Source organism: Lagopus muta, chromosome 11, assembly GCF_023343835.1.
Source record: "Lagopus muta isolate bLagMut1 chromosome 11, bLagMut1 primary, whole genome shotgun sequence".
Classification (NCBI taxonomy): Eukaryota; Metazoa; Chordata; class Aves; order Galliformes; family Phasianidae; genus Lagopus; species Lagopus muta.
In genome coordinates, this window is record NC_064443.1 from 8,869,608 (window position 1) to 8,895,851 (window position 26,244).

Consider the following 26,244-nt stretch of genomic DNA (forward strand, 5'->3'; position numbering starts at 1 on the left):
TCTTATAACTTATTACATAGAAATGTTTGCTTCATTAAAATGTGCATGTTAAAACCAACGTTGGGTTCTTTTCCTATGTAGTCCATCACCTCCCACCAGGCTGCAGCCTGGCTGTGGCTCAGGGCCCAGCAGCACGGTGCATGGGGTGGCACTGTGTGCAGGAGCTGGATCCCAGCAGCACCTCAGCTCCAGGGCCTGGCCATGGCAACCAGCAGCTGTTTTCCCAAACACTGCTGCTGCTGAAAGCACTGCTGAGACCTGAGCCGCAGCGGGCTGCTGGTGGCTGCCAAGGACTTTCCTGCCCCAGGTTTATCAGATTGTTTCCTTGTTGCAGCTTTGTGCTATGTCAGCTCAAAGTTCCTGTTTAAAGTCTGGGGGAAAAAACACACCGCAACACTGAGAAAACCTGAGAGCCAGCCTAGCTGTGCAGGTACACGGCATGCCTGGCTGTTGCTCAGCACAGAACTGCACATACTGTTCATTTCCACGTGTGCAAATCTGTATCGTGTGCTCAGAGAAAACCTGTGGGCAGTCACCACATCTGCCTGGATTTGCAGCTTGTATCACCATTAATTTGGACCAGATTTTAAGCGCTCTCTTCCCATAACACTGAAGAAAGGCTCATTTATGTAAGTTAAAACAAGAAAAAGGAAGCCCGGGGGGCTCCCGGGTTCCCGGTGGCAGCACTCCTGTAGTGCTGCAGGGCTCCTTGCAGGCACGGCCAGCAAGGTGGGGGAGCTCTCAATGGAGGCGCAGAGTTCAGAGCAGCGTCCTTCCCCACGTTGGTTTGGCTGCGGTGCGTGGGCCCGAGCAACGCGCGGACATTTACGGCCGTGCCGCCAGGGGGGGCCCGAATAATATTTATTGCGTGCGCTGCATCCGCGCGACGAGCGGGGCTGCGCTGGGGCTGCAGCGCGGTGGTGCCGCATGCGGTGTGCGCCCGTGGGGAGCCGAGTGCTCTGTGCGCGCCTGGCCGGGGCCGCTGCAGGGGAAGCGTGGAGCTTGGCACTGCAGAAAAGCCCTTTGTTGGTGCCCCAGGCCCAGACCTGGCTCAACCAGACGAAGTCTCTCAGGGCTGCTTCTGGTTTCTAGCACAAAACTCCTGCCCGGTCGTAAATAAGGCTCGGCAGCCAGCTAAAGAAGGCTTTGTTCTGCTGTGGACCATCCCGTGCTGTGGCTGTGATTATTTAAAGCCCTCTGCAAAGGGGAGAGCTGGGCGATGGTCCCCTGGTGCAGAGCTCAGGAACTGCCAAACGCGTGGGAATATATTTGCAATGCTGTCTGATGAAGGCATGGAATAAACAGAGGGATATCTCCTGAGGCCTCTCTCCTGCTGATGGTGCAAATGTTGGACGCTTCCTAGCCCCTCTCCAATGCTGCAAATGAAGCACGGATGCCGTCTGCCCGGTAGAGGGGCATCTCTGCCCCTCTGTGTGGGGATGTTCTCTGCAGCTCAGTCTCCTCCCCTGTGCCACAGCGGCCGCAGAGTGGCAGCTGCTGACATGGTGCCCCAGGCTGCAGCAGTTAATTAGGTTCTGAGCATGCCTCCTGTTTCCAAAGGCTGCGTAAGGCACTGTATGTGCTGTCGCAAATAAGGATGAACTTTTTCAGCATGGCTGAGTCATATTCACATATTTTTCATGATTGAATCTCTCCATTACAGCTCCCGGGGAGGGAGCGTTCCTCCTTTGTGCATTGCCTCTCTCTGAGAGGCAGGAGGCTGCTGTGTGCGCTGAGATGCGGGGCCGGAGGCCCAGGTTGATTTCAGCCTTCTCATGAAACATTGCTGCTGTCAGCCAGACAGTGGCATTTCCATAAAAATCCCAATGTAAATATTTGTTCTGAATCAGGGCTCTTTCTTTCCTATTGCCTCGGCTGGAGCATTAATCAAGGCAGCTTTTGAAACGCTGTATCGCTTTCAGATTAATTGCTGCTGAAAGTCGGGGCGCTCGCTGTCCCCCATTGGCACGATCTGCTCCAGATTTATTTTCTCTCTCCCCAGACAGACCCTTTGCACAAAGGCTGAACTGTTTCCTCCCCCACAGGAGTATCTGTTTGCCAGCAGATAAAACAAGGGGTGTGCATTCAGGTGAATATTCACCTTTATGAACCTCTGGATTATTTGCACATTGCTGGTGTGTTCCCTGTGACAAGGCACACACTAAATACAGTGATCTGAGAAAGCAGATCCCTGTACCATGAGGTTAAATAAACAATATTCAATGATGTCTGGTTTACTGCCGAATTTTCAGCCGCCCATGGGGAGATGCAGAGCCCCTCTGTGTGCTACAGGCACGGTGTGAAGCCTTTTGTCTGTGTTACCGCTTCACGTTTGTGAGCAGTGCAGGACGCTCAGCACGCTGCTTCTAGCTGATTTATTTGCACTGAGCTTACAATCAAAAAGGTTCCATTCACCTTTGGACCCAAAACGTTTGAAGTGTGACAAAATCTTTGTTTTCCTGCTAAATATTGCACTGGCTGTGAGCACGTCAGCACTGCTCAGCTGTACGCCCCGCTGGCATCCTTGTGTTCTCGCTGTGCGAGCGGACCTGACATGCTCATGAGCCCGAGCGGAGGTTCTTTCTTGTTCTCCCCTTCTTTGAGAACTTGGATTTTATCCAGTCGAAAAAGCCGCCGCGTGCCTGCAGCTCAAACTCCACCGGGAAGTGGTCGCTCACCCCCAGAGCCTGCGGGAGATGGGGATGGGGTGGTGGGGAGGGGATGCACCGCTCTGCTCTGGGTGGGTGCAGCTCTGCACATGTGCATCTCCTGCTGCAAGGCTGGGCACTGCTGGCCCTGCTTTGGCCAGGGGTCTGGTGCCGGGGGGAGCCCCGCCGCACGGGATGGGCTGTGCCTACCTGCTCCTCACTCATCTGAAAAGCCATCTGGAAATCAAAGATGTTAGCAGAGTGTGGCACGACGGCCTGGCTGAGCTGCTCCCCACTGACCACGATCCTGCAGGAAAGGGAATGGGGCGCTGGTAAGGGCTGCAATGAGTCGATGCCCTCCACACGGTCACAGCCACAAATGGTGCATCCTACACATGGGTGGCTGGGGGATGCTTTCAGCATCCTGCCACCGCCAGCTCATCACATCCCTTGGCAGTGAGACACCCAAATACCTCGGCCTTCAGATTAGGAACACAAGGGCAAGAACCGTGGCCAAGGCAGCCCCATGCACACGTGGCTGCAGCGCTCCCTGACACCGGGAGGATTCCACAGCAGCTCTGAAGGATGTGTGCCTTTAGCACCATTCTGTGTGCTGCTTTGCCATAAGGTGTTACAAGCAGGGGAAGGTTAGGCTGGGAACCTGTCATAGGGGCAGCTGGTGCTCCTCCTGACTGTTGTGTCATTCGTGTCACTGATGAGCCAGGCAAACTCCGAGCTCGTTCTCAGGCGGATGTTCTTCCAGTGCTTCCGTGGAACGTAGCTGCACCCCGCGTTGAAGTCCCCCATGAAGATAAAGTTCTGCAAGGCAGAAGGGGGTTCAAAGGCACTTATGAGGACGGCTCTTCAAAATGAGACCAGCAGGAGCCTCCATGGTCCCCAAGGTGACCAACCTTGGTGTCCCAGTGCTGCTTTATGTCTAAATACACATCATAGAGCTCATCAATCTCCCGTACTGCCATCTCCGGCGCAGTGTGCAGAGGGACTATAGCAAACTCTTTGACAGCTTAAAAACAAGACAAAAAACAAAACAAAACAAAACAACAACAACAACAAAAGGTTAAACATGCAATGAATCACAAAGAAAAACAGACTGGTTGGGAAGACAGGTTTCCTAAAGAAGAAACAGCTGAGACTGGGCTGAGGACGTGGGACGTGCTGTGCTGCTGGCACCTGCCCCAGCCCTGCTGCCAGCACAGGCACAGCCGTGAGGCCCGGGCTGCTGAAGTGTGGGCAGTGCAATGGAAGGACGACGTGTTGCTGAGAGCATCTCACCGGTTTTTGGTGACTGGAACCAAACAACAAAGGGCTCTCGGGAGAAGGCGTCCTCGTCCCCAGGCTGGGTGTCGGGGTACTGGTAGGTTTGTTTCACTGACACCAGGTCTCTCCTGCAACAGAACGGTGGAGATCCCACCGGTGATGGCTGTGCTGTGACACTCAGAGCAGCTGCCCCAGCCCTGCTGTGCATCCTGACCCCACAGGGTGATGTGCTGGAAGGGCATGCCACCCACCTTACCTGTAGAGGAAGGCGTACTGCTCCTTGTAGCTCTTCCTGCCCAGCCGCCCGCTGACCACACAGCTGTACTCCTCCCTTTTTCCTTTTGTCTGGCTGGAAGGAGAGGGGCTGCTTAGTGAATTCCCCAACGTGAAAGGGGGATACACTGACCACACTTCTCCAAAAATGCATCCCCTGCATTAGCCTGGAGCTGGCTTTGCCCTGCCCAGCCCAGCTCTCTCCCCACCACTGTCCCTGCAGCACGGAGGAGCAGAGCTGAGCACAGGCCGAGCCTCCTTCCCAGTAACTGAACTCCTGCAAGATTTGTTGTCTTTAGAAACACCCAGCCCAGGCCATGGCAAAAGCAGATTGTGTGCCACAGGGCTGCCTGCCTGCCCCAGCAGCCTCCTGCCCTTACACGACACACCACCTTACCCAGCCAGCTGCTGTACAAGCAGGGGACACGTCCTGTTCTTGTTCTCCTTTATCTCCATCAGCAGCATGATGTCACAGCGAGAGACGATCTGCAATGGGAAAGAGCAGAGGCAAGCCTGTGCTTGGGTGTGTTTGGGGGCGTTAGGGAGGAGTGGGAAAGAAGTGGCTGCTGCTGTGCAGCTGGTGGAAGGGCCCCAGCCGTGGGCAGCAGTGCGAGCAAAGCCCTTCTCCTTTCAGCGCTGGGAGAGGGAACTGGGAGCAGAGCGGTTTCAGCTCCGCAGAGAAGGGCCGGCGTGGGCTGGTTTTGTTTCTCTTCAAATCTTGTGGGTGACATTTGAGGGGAAAACAAAACCCTTTCTGCCCCTGCAACTGTAAATACGCTGCCCCTCCTGTATTTATCCCACTCATAGTTCTGACTGCAGTACGGCCAGTCCAGAAGTGCGGGTCTGGCCTCTCCGCAGTGCAGAACAGCTGCTTGCACGGAAAGGATCGCAGCACAAAGAGCAGCAGCAGCCCCAGAGCTGCAGCGTGGCACAGCGTGGGGTCCCTGCTGCTGTGTTGTGGGTGGCACTGCTGAGCTGCGATGCCCGAGCGCGGCTCCTTCTGTCTTAAACCAAGTTATCTTCAGCTCCACAGAGCCAGCAAGATGGCGAGGCTTTGTCTAAAGAAATTAGCAATCAGGCTTTGCAGTTCCGTGCTGCTCCCCAAGATGATACTCTGCTAACTTGAGAATACATTTAATTAGGCTAGAACGTTTCAGAATAATTAGCACTTAAGCAAGGTAAATAGCATATCACAAAGCAAAGCTCTGTGGGTTCCAAGCAAAAGCTGCTTTTACTGTGCAGAAAGGTTTTCATCTGTTCCTAATACAAATTCCAAAGGAAACAGCGAGTGCTGTCTGCGCTGTACTCTCACACAAGCTGAAAGCACTGTAAATGCCCTTGATTCCACTGCAGCCTTGATTCTCACTTTAACAGCATGAATTGTTTCAATTATTAACTCATTCTTCTACTTGAAATTCAAGTATGAACACAGGGATGAAGCACAAGATAATACAGATGAGAAGCCCACACTGAGCTCCACATCTGTCCCACCCAGCCACAGACGTACCTTCACCACAGCATCCAGCACCTCGGCTCTGGCTATTTTGGCTGCTCCAAAAGACCTCACGTTGAAGGAGCAGATCCTCAGGCTCAGAGATGGGTTGAAACAGAGGAGCGAAAACAAGACCAAGAACAACATCTTGGAGACAGACAAAATGAGCAGCTGCGAGCGTGCCTATTAATATGTGCAGATGTGTTTGTGCATTCGTCCCTCTGCGGCCAGCTGAGAGGTCAGAATGCTCAGCTGTGTCAATCAAGAACAGGAATTGCCATTTCCTCCTTTCCTTCACTTCCATCTTCCAAAGAAGTTCTGGGACGCTGACGCTGCTCTGAGGACGGCTCACTTTTCTGAGCCAAGTGCTGTGCCCAGGAGGGGCCATGGCTCTGCCAGACCCACAGAGAGAGGCAAAGAGCCTGGGAGCAGGGGGTGCTGGAGGGGGGCTGATGGGCACTGATGGTGGGCACCAAGGATCTGGTAAAAGGCAGTGGCACACCCTGAACGTGGGCAGGACAAGATCTGGAAGAAAAGGGCCTTTCCGTACGCTTACCATCTCAGTGTCTAAAAGCAAATGTTTGCTGCAGGGCCCTGGGGGCTGTAGCCCTGAGCTCCATGCCCTGCCTCTCTGCTCAAGGGCAGCTTCTATGTCAGGCTGACTCAGTTCCCATCTCATGAAGGCAGTAACATGAGACAGCCTTGCTGGGGATCCAGCTCCTCCCTGCACTGCTTTATCTCCTTCTTCTACCCTTTGTACCACATTGTATGCAGAGGTGGTGCAGCTCTGGCTGTCCTGTTGTTGCACAAGAGCACAGGAGGTGCTGGCTGCTGGGCTGGGCACATCCCCACCCATCCCTGCCATGCGTGGCTGTGGCATCCCCCATGCCGGCCATGGGCACACCTTCTGCTTTGCTGCAGGCTGGTCTTTCCTTTGTTTTTGCCTCCGAGCAACAACTGCAGGCTGTTCTCCAGTCACCCCATAAAGCCCATCCACAAAGTCCATTCTCTGGCTAGAGGTGTCGGTGGTGAGGCTCTGGGCTCACAGCAACACCATGTAGATACTGGAGTTCTGCAATTTCTGGAGCAATGCTTGGCTCTCCATCCTCCTCCCCTCTTAGGAAGATTCTGAGGAATAGGCAAGGCAGGATGTGTCCCTTATCATGTGTCTGCATGTGCCCTGTGGCAAAGCAGGGGCACAGGATGTCTGGAGCAATCCTCCACCCGCCGGCTGGGCCGCTTCCTGTCATAGAGTCATAGAATCATTAAGATTGGAAAAGACCTCTAAGATCACCTTGCCCTGTTCTCCAGACTGAACAATCCCAGATCCCTCAGCTACTCTTCATAAGACTTGTGCTCCAGACCCCTCAACAGCTTCATTACCCTTCTCCAGACATACTCCAGGGCCTCCATGTCTTTCTCATAGCAAGGTGCTCAAAACTGAGCGCAGCACCGGAGGTGCAGCTTCACCAGAACTGAGTACAGGGATGATTGCCTCCCGCTCCCTCTGGCTGCACTATTGCTGATGCCACCTGGGCACACTGCTGGCCATGTTCAGCCGAGTGTTGACCATCAACACCCCAGGCCCTTTTCCTCCACGCAGCTTTCCAGCCACTCCGGACCAAACCTGTAGCACTGCATGGAGTTGTGACTCGAATGCAGGACCCAGCACTTGGTCTTGTTGAACTTCATCCCGTTGGCTTCAGCCCAGTAATTCAACATGTTTCGGTCCTCTGCAGGGCCTTCCTACCCCCAGGCAGATTGTCAGTTCTCCCCATCTTGGTGTCATCTGCAAACTTACTCAATCCCCTCACCCAGATCATCAGTAGAGATAATAAACAGGACGGGCCCCAGTATCAATCCCTGGGGAGCACTGCTTGTGACCCACCGCCAGCTGGATGTAGCTCCATTCACCACCACTCTCTAGGCCTGGCTCTCCAGCCAGTTCTTTACCCAACAAAGAGCACATCTGTCCAAGCCATGGGCTGTCAGCTTCTCCAGGAGAATACTGTGGGACTGAGGCTTTTTGAAGTCCAAGCAGACCATGCCAACAGCCTTTCCCTTATCCACCAGGTGGGTCGCCTGGTCATAGAAGGAGATGAGGTTGGTCAAGCAGGATCTGCCTTTTGTGAACCCAAGCTTCCTGGACCCGATCCCTGGTAATCCCTCTCACTGCTGCCTGGCTGCCAAGTGGGGCACCACTGAAAATGATGGCTGCTGCACAGGCTGTGGGGCAGAATGAGGCAGGGCAGCATGACCACATGCCTGCTGCTGGTCAGGGTGGTACCAGGCACACACAAGGACCTTTGGGCTCTGGCAGACTTGGACAGCCATCCGACACTGTTTATTTGTCCTATGTTGGAGTTTCAGGTTAATAAATGACAAAGTGCTCAGGCTGCTGAAGTTTGAAACCAGGCTACAAATATGACCAAACATGGCCATTTGGGAAGGGAGGCTCCAACAGCAGTTGTCCTCACATCACCCTGAGGTTATTTGGAGTTAGTTGGAGGTAAAAAGGCGGTGTGCAGGACAAAGGGTGCATGTCTGGAATCAGTAGAGTCTTGTCAATACAAAGCCCATCTTTGCAGCCCTGCCTTGAGCAAGGCTACATAGCTGAGGTGCAAAACTTGGGGTGCTCGTCTCTCACGTGTGAGATTAAGAAGTTATCCGAGACATCCAGCATGGCTTCACCAAGGACAGATCGTGCATGACCCGTCTGTTGGCCTTCTGTGATGGAGAGACAGCACTGGTGGACAAAAGAAGGGCAACTGATTGCATCTACCTGGACTTCTGCAAAGCCTCTGACATGGTTCCACATCACATTCTTATCTCTAAATTGAAGAAAAGCAGATTCAAAGGCTGGACTATTTGGTGGATAAAGAATTGTTTGGATGATTGTAGCCAGAGTTGTTGTCAGTGGCTTTATGTCCAGGTAGAGTCCAGTCACAAGTGGTGTCCCCCAGGGGTTGCCTAGGGACCAGAGCTCTTCCTCATCTCTAATAATGATGTAGACAGTGGGATCAAGTGTATCCTCAGCAAGTTTGCTGATGACACCAAGCTGAGTGGTGCAGCTGACCGAACAGAAGGGAGGACAGAAGGGAAGGATGCCATCCAGAGGAACCTGGACACACTTGAAGAGTAGGCACATGAGAATCTAAGTAGGTTTAACAAGGCGAAGTCCAAAGTGTTGTACCTGAGTTGAGGCAATCCCAGATAGGAGTACAGGCTGTGAGAACTCCTTGAGAGCAGCCATGTGAATGACCTGGGGGTTCTCAGAGACAAAAAGCTGTACATGAGCCAGCAGTGTGCTCTTGCAGCCCAGAAAGCACCGTGGTCCTCTAGGCTGCATCAACAGAGGTGTGGCAGCAGGGTAATGGAGGGGACTGCCCCCTGTACTCTGCCCTCGTGAAGCCCCACCTGAAGTACATTGTCTCCTCCAACCTAAGCCATTCTATGATTCGATGAAATGAAAGGAAACACACGGCACACGCTGATTACTTCAGGACTACAGGTCCATAAAGGCATTCCAGCCACCAAATCACCAAGCTTTTGTGACAATTAGCGCACAGCAATTGTTAGCACTGAAGGATATAATTACAACACGCATAATGCATGCGAGGCCTTTGAGCAGAGTTAAAAAAATATTATTCAAAGCTGCTAATAGGCAATGGGAATTCTCGCTGGGTAACATTTCAGAAGCCAGGAGCTGTTTGTGGCTGCACTCCCAGGTTGTGCAATGGGAAGCGCACAGGGGCGACTGCCTGGGGCTGTGCTGGGAGCTGCCCTGGGGCTGAGCAGGGACCGTAATCCCAGCAGCTGGCTGCTGGCCGTGTGCCACAGGGCAAGGTGCACCTTGCAGCTGGCCTGAATGTGCCAGGGGCATCTGCTACCCTGGGCTGCTCATAGCGTTGCACCAGGAGTGGGAACAGATGGGGCTGTCACCCCAGCATGGTGATTCATGGTGGCAGAGCGGCGTGCTGCCACTTGTGGGTGCGAATCATCTCACCTTGCTCTCTGCGTGACCCAGTGGTGGGAAATAGCATGGAAGCTTTTGGTCTGGTGAAGCAACGCTGCCCTCCAGCTTGGGGAAGCCAAAGCCTTGGCTCTCCTGGCCTGGGTACAGCAGAGTTTTCACATTCCTATGGGAAACAAGGCAGTTTGTGACGGTCTTTCTGCCTCCTTTCTGAGGACTAAGGCTGCATCCCCATGCTGTGCCCATCCCCAAGTGGTGGCTCAGGGGGGCCGAAGATCTCCCTTTTCTCATTGCGACTGAAGCAGGCACTCAGTGACGTCTTTCCCTGAGCCGTGGCCACGCACTGATGTTAGGATTGCAGAGCGGATTAGCACGGGATGTGGGAGCTCCTCAGTTATCTCACACCATGGTTCAACACAAACCCACTCTGCTCTGGCTTCCCTGCTCTAAGTGTGGTGGTTCATCACAGGGTGTTCCTTCTGGGTGATCTGTACTGACGCCTGTTGCATTGCTCACATCTGCACATGTCCCACAGGATATGTCCTGGGCTGCTCCCAGCCCTGCGCCTGGCACAGGAGGGCTGTGCAAACAAACAGGGCCACAAACAGCGCTTAGAGAAGTGTGGAATGCCTCACGTTCTGCTTAGGGCACCTTAGCCAAAGCTCTTTGCTCAGTCTAACTTTGCTGGGAATCCCTTTAGATGAAAGCTCTACAAAACCTACCCAAAGCATCATCAGCCCTATTAGCAAACACAGGTTTGGTTTATGACACTTACTGGCACAGCTGGGTTGACTGCTTAACTCACCTGTGAGTGCTCTCATGAATGTCTTCTGGCAGCTCATGTTATCAAACACTTGGTGTTACTGCCAGAAACCCCAACCTGTCAAGCCCTTTGCACAGCACCTCTTGCAGCTCTCACAGCCGGTCAGGCCAAAGGGACGTGCTTTTCCATAGCACAGATATGGTGAGGATTCATTGCAATTTACTCATATTTATTCAGGAGATTATGTTATTTCCAATTTAACTACATTTTCTCCTGGTGCAAGAGGGCTGTGCAATCTGTTTCAGGTGCAGCACTCCCCTCTTCACCCTGATGTAATCACAGTTGCACTCATCCTTGTATACTTCTAATGCAGCCATACCACATCCTCTCTTAAGCCTAGTTGCATCACCTTCCTTTCACTGCTGCATCCCCTTTATATATAAAATATCCCAATTATATTTTTTCTCTATGCTCCCTTACATCCCCAGTGCACCCCACTGTATCCTACCTGCTGCAGCCCCATCCCATGCACCCACCTTGCAGCCCCTTTGCAGCCTGTTTTAACCCCACCACCTTCTTGTTGCATCCCCCTTGCACACCCCCATTGGTACGCTCCTTGTACCCCCATGGAAGCCCCACTATGTCCCCAGCTTTCTCCCCTGTTGTATCCCCACTGCAGCCCTATTGCACGCCCCGCTTGCACCCTCACTGCAGCTCTGTTGTATCCTCCTTTTGTACCTCTATTGCATCCCTCCCTTGTACTCCTTCTGCAGCCCTATTACACCTCAGATGAAGTCCCATTACACCCCTGTCACGTCCCTTCTTACAATCTCACCGAAGCCCCACTACATCTCCTATTCCCACCGCACAACCCCATTCTATCCCCTCTGAGCCCCTTCCCGCCCCCTTTCCACCCCACTCCCCTGCCCTCCTTGCACCCCTTTTCAACCTCCTCCCACCTCCCATTTCACCCCCACTGCAGCTCCCTTCGCACCGCCCCTTCCATCACCGCCCGTGCGCTCCGCTGCGCCCCCGCGGATCCTTCCCGGTACCGGCGCGGGGAGGCGGGCGCAACGGAGCCGCCGCGTTTCTCTCGGCGCTGCCATCGCCGCTCGGCCCGGCCCGGTAAGCGACGGGGGCGAGGAGCTGCGGGGGGCAGTGCTGGGGCCGAGGGGCACCGGAGGGGTTTACCCGGATACCGAACCGCTGCCCCGCGGGCCCTGAAATGGATGGAGGGAGGAGGAGACTGAAAGGCCTTAGCGGAACGCAAGGAGTAATTTGTAAAGATACGCTTAAAAACTGTCGTTAATTTTCCTTCCAATTTAAAAGATAAAATCGGGGCACAAAGAGGAGGAGAGCGGTGATGCTGCTGTGCTATCTGAAGGATGCCGTCATTTTGCAGGAGCAGGTTTTGGGGAGGGATATATGGATGAGGGGAGAGGGTGGGGGTGGCCTCAGCACCTCGAGCCCGTCCTCTGGAGGGGGCTGAGGCCGGGTGCACTCGTGACATCTGCATTGGGGTGGGGGTGGCGTGGCGGTGGGGTCTGGCTCGTGGCCCCGGGCCGTGCTGTGCAGCTGCAAGTGGGTCAGAGATGGGTGTTTTGTGAACCGGCGCTGTAGAAATAATGATCTCATTTCTGCCGTCTATAAATAAATGAAGGTTAAAGGGCACATTTCCTACTTCCAGCCTTTCGGAGACTGGATTAAGACAGAGAGCTGGCTGACAGACAGAGATCGTCCAAATACAAATAGATCTTAAATTATTACTTCGCTGCGACTGGTGTCTGAAAGGTCACCCCGTGAAACATACCTCTGAGGAATCGTAATGTTAGTTATGTCATTGATGACAGTCAGTAGTGTTTTTCTGGCTGTTGGGGATGGCAGGGGAGGCGGTTGTGAGGGAGATGTTTATTTGCACGGCGCCGGTTCTCCTTACACCATGAGCTGGGACTCCTGGGGGCTCTGTTTGTGCTGCTGAAGCCCACTGGAGCCGCCTGGTTTTGCTGTGGGATCTTAAAATCGCTTTCATGCAACAATTAGAGTATGCTTAAAAGTGTTTCTTTGCATTTGGATGTTCGGAGAGGTACAATCTGTTGGGCTGCTGGGGAGAAACAGGGAGCCGTGGGCGCAGGGAGCGGTGTGCAGGAGGCAGCCCTGCCTGCCCAGCCCTGCCCGGCACAGACCCATAACCTTTCTACTTGAGTTTTGACACATCTGATGAGCAGAACAGCGTGCACTGGGGATTTCTTGGTGTGAAAATGCTCCCTTGAGGAGCCGTGCGCACAGCTGCAGGCAGCATCGCTTCTCAGCTGGTGCATCACAAGGGCTCTGTGGCCATAGACCCCCCTGTTCCCCTGTACCTCCTGCAGCCCTGCCAGTGCACATCCCATCTCAGGGGCTCGCCCCGTGCCTGCTGCAGCATCCTCAGAAGCTGCTCTATGAGAGGCATTGCTCAGTGCAAAGCCTCACCGTCTCCCTGGGAAACGATGTGAGCTGCTTTCACATCCGTGGGCTTGGGTTTTGTTTTTGAGCTAAATGTAGGTTTCTGATCCCACACACTGCTGTGTGCTGCTGCTCCTGCTGCATCTTGCATGAGGTTTGGAAAAAAAAACGCCATGTATACTTGGGCTGCATCTCTGGATCTTCTCCGGCCTCCCTGGGGTGCCCCAATAAGCTTGGAAGAGAACAAATATTAATGAGGATTCCAACGTGGCTATCAGCCACTTGTCCCTTTGGCCTGTGGCTCTGGGGACTCTTTGACATATTGTCCTTGCAGCACTCTGCAGCCCCCTCCCATCTCCTGGCCTCTCTGGCACATGTCAGTGCCTGCTTGGGCTGCCTGGACCCCAGCTCTGGGCTGTCTCCCAGCCCTCTCCCAGCAGCCATGGGACGCAGAGGCCAAACCGGTGTTCCTGGTTCAGCATCCCATGCCCTGCCAGCTACACAGCCTTACTGCTGTCATCATCACAAGGCATTTATCGGACTTGCCTAATGGATGTTTGTGAGTTAATTGATGAGGGCAGGAGCCTTGCTTTGCGCTGTTTGCAATAACCCTTGCAGCCTCGTGCTGAGTAATAGGTGGCAGTCACAAGGCTCCTGGCTGTTCCCATTTACTTTCACTGTTCAGCCTGAGCTGTCCCTCCAGCAGGCAGCCAAGGGCTCCCAGGCAACCCTCCATGACACTGGGGTGCCTGGGGCCACACTTGCTTTTCCCATTATCTGCACCTGTAGTGCACACTTTGATCCCACTTGGAATGAGTGCCCTGCTGGCACAACGTTGAACAAAGTTCTGCATTTATACAAGCAGGGGAGAGGTTAGTCAGAAGTCATCAAGGATGAGTTTGGAAGGGGAGCTGGTGCCTTAAATATCTCCAACTCGCTGCTTCCCTTGCTGCAGGTCAGCAAGGAGAAGGAAAGCAGCAGAGTGATCCTAACCTTGTTTTCCTCTTTCAACAGCGAGTCACAGCACCCACAGCAAGCAGGACCTGTGCCGAGAGGAGGAGGAGGAGGAGGAGGTGATCTCTAGAGAGTAAGCCAGGCTTTGAATGCCTCTTCCCTTTTTGCTTTGCTTTCCAGGAGTGGTGAAGGTAGAGGAGCTGAGGCAGTGGCTCCATCCCACTGCATCCTGTGCTGTCCTTGCTGCTCACTTGTCTTCCTCATGGGCTGCAGTGCCTGCGCTCTGTGCTTCATTTCTTCCCTGTCTTAGCAGCACAGCTGAACCTGCTGGCAGGTGTGTTGGGCTGTGCAGCCCTGCTGAGGTGTTGCTGCTGCTCCAAGGACTTGTTTATAGGCAGGGAGCACAGGGAGCAAAGATCTTCCTGCAAAATGAAATGAAATGAAATGAAATGAAATGAAATGAATAACTGTGTCATTCAGGCTTGAGGAAGTAGCTGATGTTTGGCTCTGCTAAGGAGGAATCTGGTGCAAACATCTCCTGCATTCCTTGAATTACAGTTACTCCTTTTTTTCCCTGGGGAAGGTGGGAAGCTGGATTTTGCTGTGGACTTTTTGTGAACTCTTCATCTTGGTCACATACAGCATGTGTTTGTAATGTGATTCAGTATTGCAGCATCAGTGTGGGAGAGGATATCACCGCGGTGCTTTGGTTCCTGTTTCACAGCACAGCATGCCAGCCTGGCTGCTAAGGGAAGCAGAAATACATCTGCATGTGCTGACATGGGGAAATTTGGGGCAGGAGGAGACATGGGTGAGAGGACACCAGGCACTGGAAGTGTTTTGTTTTATAACCAAGTGTGACAAAAGAGCTAGTGCTGAGGAAAGGGGCATGACATAGGTGAGCATGGTGAGCAGCGGGAATTAAAGGCTGTCTGTGGCAGGGTTTAATCCCTTGAGAAAAATAGATCTTTGCTGCGGGCAGCTGGGAGAGCAGAAAGGGCTGTGGGCGCTTGTCCTGGTGATACCTGGGGGGACGTTGATGGAAGCTGTTTGGGAGGTGTGCTGGATCCAGAGAAATGCAGCAAGCACAAAATGGCTCCTGGGCATTTGGAGTATGGGGATGTTTTGGTGCCATATCAGGAACAGGGATGAATATGTCTCAGATAAGGGCTGGTGGCCAAAGAGCACCCTGCCAGGTTCCTTCCTTCCCTTCCCAAGACCACTAATAGGCTCTGCTCCCTTGATTAGTCAGTGCCTGTGCAGAGCAGTAATGAGCCTGGAGCTGGGCTCAGGCTGTGGATTCTAGGTCAGCAGCTGTGTGCTGGGGATTTGGGAACAGGCAGGGCCTGCGTGGGGCCTGCATGTGAGCTGCAGAGCCATGAGCACCTCATGGGTGGGCATCGCACCAGCTGGGCTGGCTGGGAGCTGCCTGCATCACTGTGCCTTGGTCTGTGCCCACCTGGAGCTTATTGCCCTTAAGGATCTGCACCGTAGGGAACATTGTAATAATTAGTCATACTAAGCTTTAAACTTTATTGCCCTCCTGATTGCTGTCCTGTGCCTTGCACCCTGCCATTTTCCTCTTCTCCTGGCTGCCAAGATTTCATTTAGCCTTGTCTAGTTTCTGGTGTTTAACCCCTGATCCCTCAATGCACCCAGGTAGGGCCAGGCCGGAGGAGCAGCATGGACCTCGATGTGCTCAACATGTTCGTCATCGCTGGCGGCACCCTGGCCATCCCCATCCTGGCCTTTGTGGCCTCCTTCCTGCTGTGGCCCTCTGCGCTCATCCGCATCTACTACTGGTGAGTGCCCCCCTCTGAAAGTAGGGCTCAGCTTCCAGGGCAGGGGCTGTCCTTGTGCTGGCAGTTACAGAAAGGACTCTCCCCATTCTCTTCCTCTCTTGTGGGTGTAGGGGGGGTTTTCCTTAGCTACGTGCATCCTGTCCTTCCTGATAGCAGCAGGCCGGCGCTATGTCCTTCATCCCATTTGTCCCTGGAAATTAGCAATAAACATGCTGTCGGCTTTCATTTCTGGGCTTGTAGCAGAGGAAAGCTCCTGCAGGGAGCTGGGCAGCATCTCAGTGGCCTCCCACATGGCTGCTATCACGTGCTGGTGGCAGATGGTGGCTCCCACAGCCTGGCTCAGGGGTGTTCCCCACCAAAGTGACCTCTTGTAAGTGAAGGATGTTATCCCGCCCTGCCGCTCAGCCACACAGCATGATTAAATCTGTCCTTCTGATGGAGTATATAATAGCAACCCTCTGTTCAAAGCATCTGGGAGCTGGTGGGAGGGTTGAGGTAATGCAAACCAACCCAACAGCAGCTCCCTGCTGGGCATCACAGGGCAAAGCATCACCTCGTGGTGTTGGGGGGGAGACAGAGAAGAGCCCGCCGCAATGTCCTTCAGGGCTGTGAATTATGAGCTGAATGAGAGCAGAAAGGTGGTGGCACATCCCCGGACACCCCTCCCTTCTCCCATCACTCATTTCCCTCCTCACCATCACTGAGATGCCACAGCACAAGGACCTGGAAGACCAATCATGCTTCTCTGTTAGTGTCCACAGGGGCTGAGGGGTACTTGGGGCCAGCCCAGCAGGGTCAGCTGCTGCTGCCCACGGGTTAAGTGGTTTAACTGTGGCTGCTGATCCTGTTAACACCTTGCGGGAGATCAGTTCAGCTTTGCACAGATTATTTTGTCTTCTGCTGAATTGATCCATCAGGATCAGTTGCTAAAAATGTTATCAACTTGCCCATCAGCAGTTTACACCAGTGCCTTTGAGGCGAGCACTCTTAAGACACTTATTCAGGGAGAAATTCGCCTCTCCTTGTAGGACCCACATGCGGCCATGATATCGCTTAAGTCCCACTAACTCCCTCAAAAAAGGGATTATGGTAAAAGAGGATTGAGCTATGCATAAGCTTTGTGTGGGCAGAGAGCTAGGACAGCCCAGCATGTGTTGGTGACCTTGATTCTGTGTCTCAAGTAAATTCTGACATTGTGTATGGAGGTATTTGGAAGCACCTTGGCTGCAGGAGGATCCCAGCAGTTGTTCTGACTTTTGACTGTAGGGGAAATGCAGACAAACCGTACCTACTCCATGGCCTTTGACTGCATGCACACAGCATCTGTCCAGAGTGTCACAGATAATCTCTGCCCAGGTCCCCTCTGGCTGGTAGTTTTACTGCAGCATCTTTAGGCAGCTGCAGGCCTGCTCTGGTGGGAGCTGTCTGCTTCCTGAGGAATAGTTTTCTGTGGGGTCAGGCTGGTATCTTCTGGGCAGGGGACAGTCACCAACAGAGTGCTGGTGTGTGTCTCTGAACACATTTTCAAAGGCCATTGAGGTGGCATATGGGAAAAGGGTCCTGCTGTGCCCTGGTCTTGCTCCTGGAGTTATTTTCTCCTTGTTTCCAGGTACTGGCGTCGAGCCCTGGGCATGCAGGTCAAATACATAAACTATGACGACAGCTATCAGTTTTGTTATTCCTATAGAGGAAGACCTGGGTACCGGCCATCTATCCTGATGCTACATGGCTTCTCAGGCCACAAAGACATGTGGCTGTCCATAGTCAAGGTGGGACTCCAGTTTTCTTGTAGCTGTTTAGTGAGTCAATAGTCTGGGGCTCAAGGGTGGTGTGGGGGCATAAGGGCTATGATAATCATTATAACGTGCTAGGAATGCCCTCTGCTCTGTGGCTGTTATTCATTGGAACCTTTTCATCCCTATGAGTGCACATCTGCCTTCCTATTGGTATGATCACCCCATTTTCTTTTGGCAGTTCCTCCCTAAGAACCTGCACTTGGTGTGCGTTGACTTGCCTGGGCACGAGGGCACAACACGCTCAGCCTCGGACGATTACTCCATTATGGGACAAGCAAAGAGGATCCACCAGGTAAAGTTTCTTGGTGCTTCGCTGCCACTCCTGCTGCATGAGGGATGTAAGGGATGCTGGTACCCGCGTGGCCCCACTCCCTCCCCAGTTGTGCCCAGGCTGCCGGGTCAGTCCACTGGCCTCATGGTTTTGGGGTGAATTTCTCTAAGGACACCACACCTTTGCTTCCTCTGCCCTAACAATGCTCCTTCTGCTCCTGTGCAGTTTGTGGAGTGCATCAAGCTTAACAAGAGGCCCTTCCACCTCGTCGGCACCTCCATGGGTGGGAATGTTGCTGGGGTTTATGCCGCGCAGTACCCAGAGGATGTGTGCAGCCTGACTCTGATTTGTCCTGCAGGTGAGTAACATGGGGCAGGCAGAACATGGAGGAGAGTGAGCAGGAGCTGCTGCAAGAACCTTCAGTAGTGCTGGTGCTAAAGTGTCCTCGCACATCACATAGTACAAAATTTGTTGAAACAGTTCATATACATAGTCTGAAATTCTCTGGCAAGGCACAGAGCTCACGGTAGGAATTAAAAGCCCTGCCCTGATCGGTGTTCTCCAGAGCTCTGCAGTTTGCCCAGCTGGAGCTAAAGCCTCGGGCAGATGGGTGCAGGAGCCCATGCAGGACAGGGGGCTTCTCCTGGGGGCTGTGCTGTGTTGCGCTGTGCTCACCGCTGCTTCTTTGCCCCAGGGTTGCCGAGCTTCACCGAGAGCAAGTTTGTCAAGATGCTCCAGGAGCTGAAGGAGTCCGAGCGCACCGACAGGATCCCATTGATTCCCTCCACACCCGAGGAGATGGCCGACATGCTGAAGCTCTGCTCCTACGTTCGCTTCAAGGTGCCACAGCAGGTGAGGAAGCAGGGGCGGGATTTTGGGGCGGCCCGGATCTGCCTGCTGACAACTTCCCTGTGCGCCTCCCTGCTGCCCTCTGCCAGTGCCGGCTGGAATAACCCTGCGTGAGGCTCAAGAGTTCCAGCAGCAGGCCGTGAAACAGAAGTGTTTCTCAATAAATATGGCTGTCAGGAAGCACTAAATAAATAAAGAAGGCTATTGTCTGGCCTGGAGGGGAACTGTTTGTTGCTTTTTTAGCAGAAGCTATGGAAATGTTAATCACGACATTGTGAGGTGAGAGGAACTTGGCAAGGAGCTCACTATTTAGCCAGGTTTTCCTTAGGAAGTCTGGGATGAGTAGATTGGAGAATAAGAAAAAAATGTGAAGTCATGCCAAGACCAATTTTTTTGGCAAAAGAACAAAAGAAGGAAGAAAAGCAGAGTCATGGCTGAAACAGACAGCCTGCCAGCCATGGGAGAAAAATGCGGTTTAGCATTACAAAAGGCTGAAATAGTTTCTGGTGAAATGCTGGTTACCCAAGTGCTGATGTGACAGCCAGACATGCAGTGGGCCAGCTGGTGGTGGGGCAGGCACACCGCTGGCCCCATAGGAGGTGCAGCCCCCCAGCATGTCCCTGTTCTTCCCCTGCAGATCCTTCAGGGCCTGGTGGACGTCCGCATCCCACACAACGATTTCTACCGAAAATGTAAGTGTGTCCTGTGTCCCTGGGCTGCCCCCTGTTGAGAGCCCAAATGGCAGTGGGGTGGATGGATTTAGGGGTGCATAGGCAATGGGGCTGCTGCTTTGTCCTCATCCTTCTAGCTGGTCCAATGCATACTGATGTCTATGCGGAGGTGGGGTTGAAAAATGCCTCTGTTGCGGTTTGGTGGAGGTGCTGAATGCCACCACCACCCCTGCCTGTGAGCTGGTTCTCCATGTCACGGGGCTGCATGCAAAGCATCCCTCTCCATAGGCTTACCCTCTCCCTGTTCACCCCAGTGTTTTTAGAAATTGTGGATGAGAAGTCCCGACACTCTCTCCATGAGAACATGAACAAGATCAAAGCACCGACGCAGGTCATCTGGGGAAAGCAGGACCAGGTATGTGACTGCCTCTTGGCTTCAGACTTTTGGGTGCTGCCAGGTCTGACATAATCTGGGAAGAGGAATAAGAGGAATAAATTGCCAGTAGAGTTGTGCTGGCAACCAGGGAGAGATGTGCTCTTCTGTGTGCGGGTGGCAAGGAGAAAGCATCGCTCCATGTGGTTGCAAGGGGAGGAACAGGAAGATCTGGAGGGTGGGGAAGGGACAAAGTGCAGGCATAGGCTGGCACCCAGTGCAGAGCCTGGGGAGATGGTACAGCACGGCCTCAGCCCTCCCCCACCAGCACTGCAAAGGCCATGTCTGCATCCCTGCTCAGCATCTGTTTTGATGCTCAGCATCAGCATTTGTTGGGTTGACAAATGCAACGTGCCATGTGGTGCACTGCTGCACAGTCTGTTTCTGTTTGAGGCACCAAAGGAGCCCTTTTGTCAGGCGTGGTGGGCAGTGTCCTGTGCTGTTGGATTAACATTGGCCAAGCACTGGAACAGGGAAGTGGTGGAGTCCCTGTCACTGGAGGTGTTCAAGAAACATGCAGATATGGCATTGAGGGACAAGGTTTAGTGGGCATGGTGGTGATGGGTGACGGGTTGATAGTTGGACTAGATAGTCTTAGAGGCCTTTTCCAACCTTAATGATTCTATGATCTCGACTGAGCCTGCAGCGGCATCTCCCATGGGGTTTTTGCCATGGCCAGTAAAGCCCAGTGCTATGGCAGTGACTTTTCTCTCCAACATCCAGGTCCTGGATGTTTCTGGTGCTGACATCTTAGCAAATGCCATCCCAGACTGCCACGTGTCCATCCTGGAGAACTGTGGCCACTCGGTGGTGGTGGAGCGGCCACGCAAGACAGCAAACCTCATCCTGGAGTTCCTGGCAATGCTGCACAGCACAGGCAACAGCAAGAAGCAGGCGTGATGGGGCTGGAGCCGTGCCGAGGCCGTGTCTCGGTGCTGTAACACATCGAAGCATTGATGAGTTCTCAGGGATTTGTACAAACTGTGGTGAACGTGCCAAAGTCCCTGAGGCAGGCAGAAGTCACTGACACACCGACCTAGAGCACTGCTGACACAGCGACCCAGGACCTCTGAGCAGCCCACATAGATGCAGGAACAGGACCTGAACCTTTTCTGCTCCTAGGTTGCAGCAGAAATGAGCAGAAACCACAACCCGCTAGCCACGCAGTGTGCTGAAGCTCCCAATGCAGCCCACGTTGCCCACATCACTGGCACTCAGTTGTGAATGACATCATCTGGACTCTCTGACAAACGCAGGGGAAAGGAGGCGTCCCAGAGCAGGACTCGCCGTGTTCCCAGCCCTGACCGCCGCGTTGCATGCTGCCGTGCTGTGCGAACCCCGCGCTCTGGGCACGGCGCTCCTTTCCTTGCTCAGATGATGAGAGAGAACACGTGGAAGTCACACGGCTGTGAGTGTGAATGCCTTCACACGTCGGCTGTGCAGATTTCCTCAGACCCATGAGCAGCTCCTGTGCATGTGTGATGCCTTAACAGCCTGTGAGCAGCCCACGGGAGAGGGCGAGCGCGGGGCGAGCGCATCTTGGCTCTTCTCTGTCCCCTCGTGCTGCAGAATGCTCCGATGTAAAGAACGCATTTCTTAATGAATTCCATGAATTCTGTGAACGGTGACGGTGCTGAAAACGTGTGCAAGAGGGGAACCGGCCGGTGCGTGATGGCCATCGTGCCCAGGTACCTGTACATATATTTGGAAATCCCCAGTGGTTTCTCTGCTCTTTTTGAGAGAAGAAACATTTGTTCTTTTGGAAAAATGAGCAATTTCCTGTTAATCGCTTGTTATGGTTTCTACTAAAGGAGTTGATTTAAAAAAACATCATTTAAAAAAAAAAAATCACTGATAGTTTTATGTGGTAAAAGCCAGAAAAGAAATGTTTGGGTATAGTATAGTTTCTCATATGCCACAGATTGCTGTCTGCAGAGGATTTCTATGGCAATTAAAATCTAGGACTTTAAAGAGCACTCCATGTGGTGATTTCTTTCCTTTGGGACGGACAGCTGTGTGGAATGGCAGTGATGGGGCTCTCTTCTTTCCTTTCACATTTCTATGAGTTCCAGGTTTTGCCATGAGGAACACTTGGTAATACTGAGAGAGATCGTGACGAGCAGGAAGGTTCCATGCACACCTCCTCTAAGATAAAAGGCAAAATTGCTGCTTTTTTCCTTTTTAAGAGGAAGTAGCCCTGAACAGTCAAAAAGCACAATAAAATCTTGGGGGCCATGCAACTTGAGCTGAGTCTTTGCACTTAAAAACTAAAACATGGTCAAAGTAGGCAATGGGCACCTCCTGGCTGCAGCTGGACATCGCTGCAGGGGCAGCTCCTGCCTGGTGACAGAATCCCCCAGCCCTTTGCCCGGGGGCTGGCAGCAGCTGAGAGCACTGATGGGCATAGGGAGCACCTGGAAGTGGGCACTGACACCTCACCCCTCATTCCCTGCTGGGAGCTGGCAAAGCCCCACGCTGCTGTGTGCCAATGGCTGCCCCTGGGAACCAGAACCATCACCCGAAGGTAAGGCCGTGGCCCTGGGAAGCAGGCAGCGGGGCTCCTATCTGGGATCTGGTTCAGCTATGGGGAAAGCGGGGTGTTGTGCTGCTGTGGGGCTGAGCAGTGCAGGGTGTCACGTGGGAGCTGCCCCGCAGTCCTTCTCCCACTGTCTGAACCTTCCCCTGACTCATGGCATTTCACAACCCTCCTGGCAGCAGAACATGTTTATCTTGGGGAAGCCAGGTCGGGAGCACTCAGGGACATAACATTCTCCGACATGTTCCTGTTGCCCGTGTGGGACGGGACACCCACAGAGCGGCACAGCGCCCCTCCAGCCCTGCGCGTGCTGCTGCAACCAGCGTGGGGAAGGCAAGGAAGGGTCAGCGTTCCAGGGGGCTGTTTTTTTGCACAGCACACAGTTGTGAGAATGCACTGCTAGGGTAGGGACACTGCATCGAGCTGCTTCCAAGAAGCGCTCAGTTTGCCCTGCAGAGTAGGACCCACATGCAGCCTTGATGTGCTGCTGTATCAATTTTTTCCTCCCTCCCTCCCTCCCTCCCTCCCTCCCTCCCTCCCTCCCTCCCTTCCTTCCTTCCTTCCTTCCTTCCTTCCTTCCTTCCTTCCTTCCTTCCTTCCTTCCTTCCTTCCTTCCTTCCTTCCTTCCTTCCTTCCTTCCTTCCTTCCTTCCTTCCTTCCTTCCTTCCTTCCTTCCTTCCTTCCTTCCTTCCTTCCTTCCTTCCTTCCTTCCTTCCTTCCTTCCTTCCTTCCTTCCTTCCTTATGTGATTTCGGGAAGGAACAGCTGTGTGGGTGCTCTGGGTGTGCTGCCACGTTGCCTGTAGCACTGCTGGGCTTTGTGTTCATCCCTGTGCACCCTGTGCTGCTCCCACCAGGACAGCATTTGCTTCTCATCAGTCCACCTCCTCTAATGCAGAATTAAAACTGAAGATCAATAAGGTCAACAGCATGTGTTTTTGCCAGGTACTCTTATTCCGTGTCAACCTCAGAAGTGACAAAAGTATCACAGCAATGAGGACCTGGGGACTCCAGGCTCTGCTGGGTGCACTCAGTGGGTGATGCACGGGGCTGGAACAAACCTGCCTGCTGCTGTGCAGCTGCTTGTCTGCACCTGAGAGCAGAATTGTGCCTTCACTGCTCCAGAATTACCCACTCCCTTCTTTTCCTGCAGCTCTGCACGGAGCTCTAATGGAGCTGGGACACGTCGGGCATCCCCTGGATATGCGTCCAGCTCGTGAGCTGCATTAAACCGGAGGTCCCCCAGCTTTGCAGCGGTGATGCCATTTTTTGCACGATTAAAAACCCCTCTGGAGAAACGCAGCTTCTCCTGCTCTCCCCTTGCCATGCCGCAGAAAGGACACGGCGTTGGCACAGCGCAGGCCGGGGCTCCGGGCCTCGGTCGCCGCCACTGCAGCACTTGTTGTGAAGTGGCACCAGGTGGCAGCAAGCGACCGCCGAGGGGAGAGAAGTGGCCGCCGTCCTCCCCCCGCAGCCCCGCAGCAGAGGGCCGAACCCCCGCGCCGTCACCCAGGAGCTGGCAGCTCTCGGGTCAAACTCTCTTCTACTCGACACGTCCCGACGTGGAGGTTTAAAAACAACTCGGCTCGGATAGGGGTTCAATCATTAACTTGTTCTGCTGAGACCAGAAGCCCCTCCGTGCTCCTGGGGCACCTGCGCACGAAGGATGCCGCTGTGCCGAGAGGCAGGAGGCTGAAGGCAGGGCGCTGGGGTGGCACGCAGCACCCGGCAGCGCCGCACGCACAGCCCGAGCTGGAGCACTGGGAGCTGCGCGCAGCAATGCGATCCGCAGCCTCTTCCTGTTGTGCAACCGCTGCCAGCGGCCCACTGGATGTTTGGGAGATTCGTCAGGGCTGTTGTGCTTCCAGATAATGTTTATTTGCTTGTTTCAGGTCTGGCTTTCACAAGCAATGGATTTAAATAGCACAGGCTGAGGCAGGGCATGACTTGCTCCCCGCGCCCCCGCAGCCCCCTCCACACGCACTGTGCCCCGCGCACAGCCCTGCACTCCTGCTGGCCCCAGGCTGGGCTTGGCACCGATGTTATTGCCATTTTCACTGCTCAGCCTTCACTCGATCCTGCCTTTATGTCATAGTTCAGCGTGGGATACAAGGCTGCTTGGCCAGCCGTGCCCATGTGGGGGGCCCGTGGCTTCGTGAAGACCACCAGACTCTGTGTGGCACCCTCTGTGTTCTCACACCTGCCCCTTCCCTGCCTTCCCCAGCCCCATTTTGGCTCCATCCCCTCTTGGAGCATCCCCTGGTGCAGCTCAAGCTGGGAGCAGGGTGTGCCTGCAGAGCTGGGGTCCGTGATGCAGCAGTGATCACAGTGTGAGTACCAGCGCCAAGGGCTGATGGCACCAGTGCCAGGGTACTCTAGCCATGTGCTGTGCTCCAGTTTTGTTGCCACTGGGGTTTTGCAGCTTTTTGATATGAGGCACCTCAAGCCCGAGCACCCAGGGCAGAAACTTTTGTGTGACTCCTTTTTCCCTGAAATAAAAAGCACAGAGTCTTCTTGATATGTGCTGCCATAAATCAAAAGTTGAACGGCCACCAGGACTCTGCAGGGAGGTGTCCGGGTGTCCCGGCCAGTGCGGACAGAACGTGGCACCAGTGGGGATGGGATGTGTCACGGCCCTGGGGCCAGAGCACTCTGTGCACCAGCCAGGACTGCTGTTCTTCATGGGCACCACTTCTAGGCCTCAGGAGCAATGGGATTTTTACAGCTCTTGGGGAATGAGGGCTTATCTGAGATTTAGTCACACCAGGTCATTGTCCTGTAGCCATGACTGTGGTCACAGTGTGTCCCCCATTGCTGCCAGCTCTGTGTTTCTGGGCTCCACGCCGTTCCCATCCTTTCTGAAAACAATGTGCTTGCATAATGTGCCTGAAGGTTAATTACCGTTGGAGCATCCTTCCTGATGGTTCCTGCCAATGTGCTCGAGGAGAGGATCATAGAATCATAGAGCTGGTGGGCAGCCTATAGCTGAGACCAAATCTTGGCCACAAAGGACAGCTGGGGGCTCCCAAAGCAATGCAGCTGTCATAGGCTGAACTGGCTGGCAATGTTTTTTTGGCAATATTGCCCAGCAGTTCCTTCTGGGGAGATTTATTCTTAGCTGCCTGCCTCTTTACCTGGCCCTGGCCAGGTGGGCTGACATTTCCCAAAGTTACAGAAGTCCAACAAAGCAGCAGAACGTGTTGGCATCATTCTCCCCCGAGAGCATGGATTTGGGATCTGTAGGAAAGGACCAGGCTCATCCTGCATCACGGTGCCAGCTCAGGCTGTGCTTGCCGGGTCACCTGTCCCAGCACCCAGCCATGCCTCACAGGTGGGACAGAGCGTGCCTGAGCCAGCAAAGCCTGCTCCTAAAAATAACTTTCTTATCTTCCACTCCATCCAAATCAACATCAGCTCAGGCTATAAATAGCTTTGTGTGCCGAGCAGGGTTGATGCCAGGAAGGGCTGTGTGCAGGGGCTGCCGGCAGGGAGGGGATGTAGGGGCCCTTCTGGATGTCCCCCAATGGACAGCCACCCCAAACCTCATTGAGCTGGGCTCTCTGGGGTGGGAAGGATGCTCCCCCTTGTTTCATCTCCTTGCAAAACAGCTACCAAAAGAAGACTGGGTAAATAATGCCCCGTGTGCCCTTGCTGAGTCAGGGCCTCGTGCAGGTCATCACCTGAATCCCCACACTGTTTGAGCTGCAGAACCCTGCATGGATCTGACATGACCTGGTGTCATCCTGCCCATGATCTGGCCTCATGCTGCTATGCCATGCCATGCTGCATGCTTAGCGAGTGTCCCCTGGTTCACTGCTTCCTCGGATCCCAGCCCTGGCTTAAGGGGGTGAGCATGGGTGGGCGGTAGGCTCAGGAAATGGGAATGTGATCCAGCGCCATTTCCCCACAGGTTAAGTGGTGGGAATTACTGTACCTGCTAATCCCTTGGCTCAGCTGCCGGGAACAGCCCAGCTGGGATAAATCCTGGATTTTACAGTCTTGTGTATGTCCTGGAAACAGGCTGTGTGTCCCCGCTGTGCCCACACCTCCTGCCCCAGGATTGGA

At 53.8% G+C, this 26,244-nt stretch overlaps 2 protein-coding genes across 3 annotated transcripts; one reads left to right on the forward strand and one right to left on the reverse strand.

Annotated features, from left to right (window-relative positions):
• Nucleotides 1–2,346: 2,346 nt before the first annotated feature.
• On the reverse strand, nucleotides 2,347–5,962 carry DNASE1L3 (deoxyribonuclease 1 like 3). The gene is made up of 8 exons (XM_048957628.1): nucleotides 5,707–5,962; nucleotides 4,597–4,685; nucleotides 4,183–4,275; nucleotides 3,942–4,054; nucleotides 3,560–3,672; nucleotides 3,310–3,467; nucleotides 2,859–2,955; nucleotides 2,347–2,687 (listed from the first exon to the last, which is right to left on the reverse strand). Exons 1-8 carry the CDS (start codon nucleotides 5,836–5,838, stop codon nucleotides 2,559–2,561), a joined length of 924 nt encoding a protein of 307 aa, XP_048813585.1. The 5' UTR covers nucleotides 5,839–5,962; the 3' UTR covers nucleotides 2,347–2,558.
• Nucleotides 5,963–11,423: 5,461 nt separating this feature from the next.
• ABHD6 (abhydrolase domain containing 6, acylglycerol lipase) lies at nucleotides 11,424–21,621 on the forward strand. 2 transcript variants are annotated; one of them, XM_048957626.1, is made up of 10 exons: nucleotides 11,424–11,552; nucleotides 13,884–13,956; nucleotides 15,483–15,625; nucleotides 17,235–17,394; nucleotides 17,600–17,713; nucleotides 17,918–18,050; nucleotides 18,387–18,544; nucleotides 19,179–19,233; nucleotides 19,527–19,627; nucleotides 20,369–21,621. In XM_048957626.1, exons 3-10 carry the CDS (start codon nucleotides 15,507–15,509, stop codon nucleotides 20,543–20,545), a joined length of 1,017 nt encoding a protein of 338 aa, XP_048813583.1. In that variant the 5' UTR covers nucleotides 11,424–11,552; nucleotides 13,884–13,956; nucleotides 15,483–15,506; the 3' UTR covers nucleotides 20,546–21,621. The 2 variants fall into 2 exon arrangements, with proteins under 2 accessions (XP_048813583.1, XP_048813584.1); XM_048957627.1 differs by lacking the exon at nucleotides 11,424–11,552 and adding an exon at nucleotides 11,606–11,707.
• Nucleotides 21,622–26,244: the final 4,623 nt, after the last annotated feature.